The sequence below is a fragment of the Xiphophorus couchianus genome, chromosome 1 (assembly GCF_001444195.1).
Source record: "Xiphophorus couchianus chromosome 1, X_couchianus-1.0, whole genome shotgun sequence".
NCBI lineage: Eukaryota > Metazoa > Chordata > Actinopteri > Cyprinodontiformes > Poeciliidae > Xiphophorus > Xiphophorus couchianus.
Window position 1 is genome coordinate 20,611,754 of NC_040228.1, and position 10,311 is coordinate 20,622,064.

Below are 10,311 nucleotides of genomic sequence, written 5' to 3' on the forward strand. Positions count from 1 at the left end.
CATCAGCTTACCAGAAGAGTAAACAAAGAAGGTTATTATTCTATCTGAGTTGGTGCGTGAAGATCCTAACACAGTAATTAAAGCCGTGATTATGCCTGGCTTTTGCCTTGTGTTTCTTGGCAGGTGTGGAAACATTTTGTTAGCTGCGGTGAAACAAACACATGCGCATGACACGCTGACTCATAATAAGCCAAATTAATTGCAGTTCCAATCAGTCAAGGTGATTTCTCAGTAGAGGAGTGTGCGAAAGTACAAAACGTAGGGAGAGTAGGAGAGACTGTGTGTGTGCGTGTGCGTGTGTGTGTTGAGAGTCACCCCTGGCGGGATTCTTCAGCAAGGGCCCCTTGTCTCCTGTGAACACGCCCCAGATAGATGAGGCAGATATATAGCAAGACCTGCGGGTAGCAGAGGAACTGTGAGAAAGAGATAATCGCACTTGCTCACCCCAAGGGTTACCTGTGACACCCTCGCAATGACAAGCGGGCCAATCCAGAGGGGGCCTCGCCAGGGGAGTTTGGATGCTGTCCCGCTTGGTTTGTAAAAAGTCCTTCGGGCTTCTTCTGTTTTTGATGCTTTTCGTGGTTTTGGACTTCCCCCTGGAGTTACCTGAGCTGTGGTCGAGCGGAGAACAGGAGCGACTCGCGTTATTAAAATCAGCTCTGCAGATCCGTGCATGAAACTGAAAGCTGGGCCGCAATGAGCCGGAGAACACGACGCTGGATTTTAAGAGTTTTGCTTTGTTTAGGGATTGTTTACCTCAAAATTGGGTAAGGAGCGTTTATTCAATTTCTGATCAGCAAATGAAGAACGATGTCCCAGAAAGATAAGACTTTAACAGAAATAATAGCAGCTCTCAAGGGGTTAATTTCTCCAAAACACATAGGTCTTTATTTTCCCCATAACAGGTAGCTGACTTAATGAATACCATTATTATAGAAGCGGGCGCTTTTACTTTACAAAAGCCTACCTGTAAATTATGCAAAAAACTCCTGGAACTAGGCTATATGGGTATTTAGGTATTTTAGTTACCTAAAATACCTAAACAAGAACTTTTAATATGATTTACCTGTTTAATGGTTTGGGTATATTCATAATTTTTGTAATAATACATGATTCGAGCAGGCTCTCAGTTCTATCCGTTTTTTTATTATTATCATTGGCAGTGGATTTTCGTCGGTGGTGGCCCTTGGTGCGAGTATAATCTGTAACAAGATCCCCGGTTTGGCTCCCAGACAACGGATTATCTGCCAGAGTCGCCCCGATGCCATTATCGTCATCGGAGAGGGAGCACAAATGGGCATCAACGAGTGTCAATTTCAGTTCAAAAACGGGCGCTGGAACTGCTCTGCTCTTGGAGAGAGGACTGTCTTCGGAAAAGAGTTGAAAGTGGGTATGTTGCTGTCTGTTGACGTTTGTTATTAAATATTAAAAATGTATACACTTGATGACTGTGAGCTATGATTAACCCCATTCTTAACCTTTTGCTCTGTTATAACTTCCACTATAAAAGTGAGCAATATTTGAAAAAAGACAGAAGTGAACTTTGAAATTTGGACTCATAAAATGATCAATGTTTTTCCCTTGATAAAACAGAAATTGTTTGAGCTTGATAGGCATCGCTTTTCATATACTTTAGGTGGTGTTTCTCCAGTTGATAATTTGCTCTTCAAACTTTTCTTCTTATAAATAACACAAATAGCTATTGCACCTGTAAGCATCCCTAAGGGATGTCAGTGTTGTTTACACCAGGCCTATTTGCCCTTTATGTTTCTCCGAGGAGGGACTTTCTGAACATGTATAAAAGGTATTTTGAAGCCAGTGTTGGAACAAAGCTCTTCTGAATGTTGGCAACCTTTCTTTTCATCCAGTCAAAGTCTCTAGAGGCACATTTTCCCTGGTCTTTATCCTGTCTGGTGATGGGTGCCGTGGCTCTCACTGTAAGGGTGTAGAGCTTACCACGGGTATAAATTACACCAAGTTACAACTCAGAGCAAAGCAAGTGCTAAATAAGAGATAGAAATTATTTCAAGTCAGTATTCCTGCTGCTGAGATGGACAAACTCAAAGGGGATGAGGAAATTACAGCTGGAGTTTTGTCACTTTTAAGGAAAACTTTTCAGGGAAATTGTAATTGAAATAATGCCAGGAAGAGGAAGGACTTAAGTTACCTCAGGTGGTTTTATAAAACTGTTTTAGAAAGTTCTGAGATATATTTTAGACATTTTCCTCCTTCTACCTTCTACCTCCTTCTCTAGACGAATATATTTAAATAAAAACATCCTAAATACAATAGCTGGCAGCTTGGACCAGCTGTTTGAGGCATTGTTGCTTTCCGCTGTTGCAAAAAGAGGATTATCTCTGTATTCTTCTGAAATGAAACAGTGCTGTTTGACAATCTGCTTTATGAATGGAGGGTTTTTTTTTTTAGCCAATCTGGAGTTTTTATTTTCCTTGCAGTCCATGGTATGGACAGCCATACCAAATAGATTGGTTTCACTGGTCAGATTAGCATAGATAGTGAATGGTTTTAAATAGATGGTATTGTTGATGCCCAGACTAAGGGGAGCTGAGATGTTTGCAGTTGTTCCTGAAGCAAAAGGAGAGATCAGCAAAGTGGCATAATGGTGGAAAACCTTACATTTGACTTATTTTTTTGGCCTAAAGTGAAAAAAACTTTTATTTATACTAAAAATAGCTATTGCTCTTTTTGTACTTAGATTTTTTAAATGGTGGCATCTTCTGTTGGACCTTCAGTACCGAGGCTGTACCTAGATACCTTTAACCAATGATTTCAGATGATTTTGTTCATTCTAATTATAGTCCACTGTAAAAAAAAAAAAGGCAGTTATATGACGTCACACATCGTACCTACCAACAAGAGGTAAGAAGTATTTTAGGCTTCTGCACAGATACGCATTGACAGAAAATTGATAAGATGGATGAAATTATACTTGAGATTTGAGCTTTTTGATGAAAATTATTAATTACAGTGGTAACCAAAAATACCATTGGTTTGCATACAGTTACAAAATGGAAGTGGGAAGAGAGAAAATGGGAATAAACATGGAGTAGGAACTAGTGGAGGGGTTAATTGGGCCTACACTAAGCTGTTTTAGTTCAGAAGTTCATCATAGATACGGTAAAGTATGTCCTCCTCAAACCTGTACAGGCTTTGGATCTTAGATCTTCCATCTCTCATTCATTCCATCTTTTGCGGTGAACTTGTGCACTCACAACTGAAGGGGAAAGAATTAACAACGGTGCAGTCTGCACTGACACACCTTCTTTTTTGGCTCCTCGCCCATCGAGTCTATAAAAACGTCCACATAATTAATGCCTCAATATTAGTTTTTTCTCCTTTCTTTCAATGACAAGGGCACACATCCAAGATGTTTATCAAAAACATGGCAGCTTTACATAGTGAACGGTGTGGCAGAAGGAAGCACAAAGAAAGTATGATGTTTGTTTAGAGCAAACAGTGACAAGAGGAGTTTATTTACACATAGATATGATGGATGTCGTAATCAGCAGTTTCCTGTTTGCATTTTGATAAATCGCGGATTGGAAATTTAAAAGTAAAACACTCTTCTTGCTTATTGTGTTTAACAATAAACACTTTTATTCCATCACATGGTGTTTTAAGATGGCTTTGATTATGAGAAGGGATTTTATGATTCTTTGAGACCATAATTACTTTCCCCTTGGCTCAGTACTGAGATATTGAAAATCTTTCTGCCAACCCTGTCTATACTTCTACCAGACTTTCTGTCAAACCTTTACTTATTTTGCCAATATTTCCGTATGTGTAAATGATTTGTTAGCTGGAATTGGGGACAGATAACAGCAGGGTGAAGATTCTGACATCCCTATCTTGGGAGTGTACACACAATGTAACAGCTTCCAAGAAGATCAATAGCCCTTCCTTGTCTACAACCCTCTTATTCATGCAGCTTTGTTGACTATACCGCTAGCAGACATTTTGGTTCATGGGCAGGACAGTTTCCAGGTTAGGTTTCAAAACACTGCAGCTCTTGAGTGATATGTCAGTGAGGCTGTGATGTAAGCATACAATTGGTTAATAATTGACCTCCCTCTTTACCTATTTATTGTATTCACTTTAGCTGAAGGAGATACACCAATCACTTCAATATTTCACAGGCTGTGTTATTGATCACCTTCTTTTCTGCTCCCCTAGGCAGCAAAGAAGCAGCATTCACCTACGCAATCATTGCTGCCGGGGTGGCCCATGCCATCACAGCCGCCTGTACGCAGGGCAACCTGAGTGACTGCAGCTGTGACAAGGAAAAGCAGGGTTTCTACAGCAAAGACCAAGGATGGAAGTGGGGAGGCTGCTCGGCAGACATCCGCTACGGATTAGGCTTCTCCAAAGTTTTCATAGATGCAAGGGAAGTCAAGCAGAATGCAAGAACGCTAATGAACCTCCATAATAATGAGGTGGGACGCAAGGTAAGGGACAAGAAGATGTACTCTATCCAAGTTCAAAGAGAAAATATACACTAACACACCTACAGTATCTATAATAAGACTTTTCCAGCTTAACATGGATATTTTGGAAACAAAATATTCCACTCCATTTGCACCATTATTTGTGGGAAAAAATTTATTTCAGAATATTTTCTAAAGGTTTAGTTTTTTAAAAAACTGTTGTGGTGTCCAGTCATTGGCTGGATTTCAAAACAATGACTTAGAACAGGGGTGGGCAATCCTGGTCCTCGAGGGCCGGTGTCCTGCAACTCTTAGATGTCTCCCTGATCCAACACACTTGAATCCAACAGCTGAATCACCTCCTAAGAACAGTCAGGTTCTCCAGAGTCCTGCTAATGACCTCATTATTTGACTCAGGTGTGTTGAAGTAGAGACACATCTAAAATTTGCAGGAGACCGGCCCTCGAGGCCTGGAGTTGCCCACCCCTGACTTAGAAGCTTAATTTCTACATGTGCACTGTTGCTTTTTATGTGAGAAACTACCACAACAATGTCCTAATTCTGTTTATGTCAAACACCAAATGTTACCTGAAGAACCTAATGACCAGTAGCAAAGGGAATGCAGTGCCAATGAAAATTTGCTACACCGGTTTCAAGGAATCTATATCCTAACACTTCTGTAGCCATGCTCAGACTATTATTGGAAATTTTTATATAGTTAGTGTTAATGATGATATTGCCACCTACTGGCTTAGCATTTACTACAGCATGTTTGATTGATCCAGCCATGTAGGCATATATTTCTTTTAAGAATGGTTAAAAGATGTCAGTTTAAAAAAGAAAATAATGTAGTTGGTACCTGAGTTTTTGGAAGGAAAAAAATAGAATTTTATAAAATAGTGTCCAGATGTCAGGAGACAACATAGAGCTTTAATACATGACTTTCTGATGCTTTTCATGTTAAAAGGCACAGCAAGATTGGAACCACTTATATATGGGCAATATTGAACATTTGACTGCGTTTATTCTGGATTTGGTCCCAATAAGCATTATATGGAAACTTAAGATATTTTTTTACAGAAAGGCAAAGATAAACATAAGCTAAAATCATTCTGTTTTTCTTTTGATTTTTAAAAAAAAACTTTATATGTGGCCTACATGTGTGAAATTGATATCCAGAGATTTTTAGAATGGATGACACAACTCTGTTTTCCTTAAACCTCAAATGTAAGTATAAGAAGTTAAATATTAAAAGAAAATGGCTCTTTAGCCATGGTCAGGATCTTCTACTGAATTAATATTTGATGTAGAGGTCTTCATCATTACCTGCCAGTGCAGTGTAAGGATTATGGCATTTTTGATTGGAATTTCACTGTCAATATCAACAGAGGAAACATACGCTTAAAAAATATGTATTTTGAAGTTTTTTGAAGTCTCAGGAAGTGCTAACTGTCTCTACCATTAGTTGGCTTGTCAAAGACCTATGCAGAGGGGACCAAGCTTAAACAAGAAGTGGAATAAAGAGCTGCTTTTAGAGGGAGAACTGTCTAAGTGGCAGGGTTTGATTACAGCCAAGATCCATGCACTGAAAACAGACTGACACTGTACGAAAAGGCATTAACTCTGTCGCTCCCCCCATGTTGTACACCACTAAGACAGTCTTCAGTTGCAGTTATGACAATCTGCAACCAACAGTTTTGCTAATCTCACAAACCCACATCAGGTAAAATGTGTCTCCACATGCACCTTGGGGGTGTTTACTTTTTGGCTTGATTGTCATTGGTGATGGATCTGTTTTTGTTTGAAGGATTGCAGTTACTTTAAAATAGATAAACTCTATCTTTATAACAAGTCAGTTTACAAGAGTCCTGTATCCTAATCTAGAGTGTGACTTTAAACAAAAATTTTATTATGTACCGGTCATGTTTAGCTCCAAAAGAGATATAATCAACCGTTATTCACAGCTGAAAGCATCAAAAGCAACAAAACGCTGGAGATTACGCCATAAAAACTTAACGAGGAACAAGACTAATATGATAAAATACCAAGGAGGAAAGCTTGCCTGATTGTTTTCATTCGTGTTTTTCTTGCATGCATGGTTGCAGAACACTGCAGAGTGACAAAGAGACTCCAGTGGGTCTGAAAGCTAGACACTGAGTGGAATAATGTGCCAAAGTCAGGGTTAGAGGCAGCATTGACCAAAGTTAATAGATATCCTTTCCCTTGCCGCCTCTGCCAAAAAGACCTACTTCACACAACCAACACGTCCAAAGCAGTGGCTGAAAAGTCTCCTCACGCCTGCTTGTAGATCATGCATGTTTTTGCACTTTGAATTCAAATTGGCTTATCTGGAAAGCTAAATTGCCTCCCAAGGAAAAGATTGTACTTGTGGATTCAGTCCTCGAACTGCTTTTCTTTTTCTCCTTCCGTTCTGCTAGTAAAAAGACCCTCTGTTTTGACGCCCTACCCACCCACCAACTCCTTTATTTATGCTAATCAAAAGCGGTGACACCGAGCAGGAGCAGCGTTCTCAGCTCCCGAGTGGAAGACGGGTAGACAATAGCTGTCACAAGTGTTAGCTTCAGGACAACTGATGGTTAAAGGAGTTGCAGCCAAGGTTTTCATGAAAGGGTTCACCAAGGAAAAAGTTCTTCATAACACTTTTTTGTTTAGCATTTACTATTGCAGCTTTGTTTGCCAAGAATACAGTCATAAGTTTCCTGCACAGGTCTTTGGGAAACAGAATTATGTACTAAATATGCAGCATTTTAAGAAAAAATTGGAAGTTGTGATTGACCTTGCTGCTAAAGAAAACTGCAGTGGCACTTCTCATTGTCATCAGCTCAGGATTTAGCAGTAATCCTAGTCACTCGGCGCCTTGTACAGTCACTCTTGACTTTTGTGGGTTGTGTGTGGTAGCTACATACACAGGGTATGAAATCTGATACATTATTTTGGCTTCTGTGTATTTGGTATCATGCTCCATTGTGGTGGAGCTGTAGTTAAGCTGCCATTGTACATTTTTAAGTCACATTGAGTCATTTTCAGTAGTTGCAATCTCGTCTTTAGGACATTAAGTTTGTTGTCCTAAATCAAACTTAATGATTTAGGACATCATTAAGTTCTAAATGATGTCCTGTGCGTTGCATTGGAATATACCAGAACTTGTTAAAATCCATGCTCTCACCAGTTCTCAGTGTTTCACCTTGTTTTCTTTCTGCGTCTAGATTTTGGAGAAGAATATGCGGCTGGAATGTAAGTGCCACGGTGTCTCAGGCTCCTGCACAACCAAAACCTGCTGGACTACACTTCCCAAGTTCCGCGAGCTTGGCTACATTCTCAAGGAGAAATATGCCCATGCTGTGCACGTGGAACCAGTCAAAGCAAGCCGCAACAAGCGTCCAAAATTCCTGAAAATCAAGAAGCCTTATTCCTACCGGAAGCCACTGGACATGGACCTGGTGTACATAGACAAGTCGCCGAATTACTGCGAGGCGGACCCGGTGACGGGAAGCCTGGGGACACAGGGGAGGGTGTGCAACAAGACAATGATGCAGCACATCAGCGGCTGCGACCTGATGTGCTGCGGAAGGGGATACAATACACACCAGTACTCCCGGGTCTGGCAGTGCAACTGCAAGTTCCTGTGGTGCTGCTACGTTAAATGCAACACCTGCAGCGAAAGGACAGAGGTGTACACATGCAAATGAGAATATTTATTGGAGGGTGTGTGTGCGTGTGGGTGGAGATGTGAGTGTGTTTCTGTAAGTTTTCACAGTCTACTTTCTGTTTAAAGTCTGCGTTTGCAGTCTATTCTTTTTAGCAACAACTACTACAGCACTGCTGTGCTGCATATGCAGACAGCTGAAGATGGGGTACCACAGTTGTTTTGCACAAGAAGTTCTTCACCCTTCTTCTTGGACTCTTTGTTGGGACACAGCACAACAACTATCTGATAAAACACTGGAAATGGACCAACTGTAACCTGGAAAATGGATCGCAGTTTCAGTCAATGAAACAAAACATCTGAGACTTTAAGCTGAATAGACTGGTACTGACGTTTTCTCTGTTTGGACTTTACAAGATGCGGATGAATTGAGGTGGATGGGGTGCTGAGCAGGACACACTGCTGTAGTCCGTACTCCCCTGTGCACAGACAAAATTAGAGAGATAGCCATTTTAAATATTTAACATGCTGTATTTAGAGAATGAGACTTATTAATATTAATTTATTCTATAAAAAAACTACTGATCTTGTCCTGTATGGATAAAAAAAATAACTAAATATCAACAGTTTTTTAGTTTGTTGAAGCAATCAAACATGTCTACAGTTAACACACTGGATTCGAGTCATATTGTAGCATAGTGTTGTTCCTTCAGGAATGACTGTAGGCTGCTCACATTGACCTATCTACCTTTTGTGAGTTTTTCCTTCTTCTGTTGCTGCTAGTCTAGAAAATTCCACTTGTTGAGGTAAAAGTCTGTATACTGTACTTATTGTCTTGACTTTGACCTGGTTCTACTGGACTTATTTGCTGATCAAAAACAAGGGCACATTTTCCACGGTAAATGATAGTTAATAGAGTATATATTTGTAAAGGACTATTTTTATATGAATGTTTTATTTATATCTTATTGTTCCTACTCGTTGTCAGATGTGGACAATGAGATCTGTCTATAAAGCCCATGTGAAAAAAGCTGATATATGTCAGTTGGCTGTCACGGCCATCGCTTGTTGTATATTGTACGAGATAGAGGCTGTCTATATCTGTTTGTGTTCAAACCTTTGTTTACTGCATTTCACAACTACTACTGATGGAATACAGGAACAGAACTACGCTAACAAGATCATATTTTCATTATTGACTCATCACACAACACCTAAATATTGCCAAAGAAAAATGATTGATGCACTGAGAAATACACTGGAATGACTGAAAATGACTAGCATAACTAGAATCTGATGACATTACACTTGATTTGTCCTGATCATTGATTGGTGGTCAGTACTGTTGGAAACTAACAGTTAGATACTTTTCCAACTAGTGAACACAGTAAATGTCTCTGCTACAACAAGACCACACTGACTACAACACGCTTTAGTGTACAACATAGCAATTGAGAAATCGAGTCTTTTCGACGTTAGCATAATATTGGCAAAGATTTGTGCACATTTATAATGGAAACGCAGCTAGTGAGGTGTTTTAAAACAAAACCAGAGGAAACGAAAAGATGCTTGATGGATCTGGATCTGTAATTTCACTCAGATTAAGACATCAACAGATAACAGGAAACTAAAGGCATTACAACAAAGTTTCTCTGTTTTATCCTTTTGAATGATCCAGTTCAAAAGGATATGAATGACTATTAGATTAGGAAGTGTTCAAAATCTTTGGGTAATCTCATAGCTTTTGGAAGGGTATTCTTAATCTCCATGTAATACAATACTTATTAATGCTAACCCCATTATATTTGCTGATAATACTAATTGCTAATAGAACCCTAAGAATCAATGACATTATGTCGATTTTTGTAACCATTTTCTTTTTAAAGAATTTTTGAAGTTCTGCTCAACTGTAAACCTGCGTAAGTCAGACTGGTCTCTCTCGCACTGGTTGTGCTCACAAAATATAGAAGTATAAGAAATTCTGCAGCAACACATTTATTAATCATTTAACAAGCTAAAATGAGAAAACCAGAACATTTTTTGTTCTCTCAGCCATTAAAATGGACCCCATTTAATATATTAGAAATGTCTTCTGCAATAAAACAAGTTACTTGTATCCCAGAGGAAATTCCTTTTTTAAAATTTAATAACGAATGGTTTATTGTTAAGAGCATTTTCCAGAAATGAAAATAAATGTAA

The 10,311-nt window shown here is 39.3% G+C and overlaps 1 protein-coding gene across 1 annotated transcript; it reads left to right on the plus strand.

The window, feature by feature from the left end:
• Nucleotides 1-220: 220 nt before the first annotated feature.
• Nucleotides 221-9,293, plus strand: wnt7ab (wingless-type MMTV integration site family, member 7Ab). The gene is made up of 4 exons (XM_028020126.1): nucleotides 221-767; nucleotides 1,164-1,390; nucleotides 4,195-4,466; nucleotides 7,673-9,293. Exons 1-4 carry the CDS (start codon nucleotides 697-699, stop codon nucleotides 8,153-8,155), a joined length of 1,053 nt encoding a protein of 350 aa, XP_027875927.1. The 5' UTR covers nucleotides 221-696; the 3' UTR covers nucleotides 8,156-9,293.
• The last annotated feature ends 1,018 nt before the right edge of the window (nucleotides 9,294-10,311 follow it).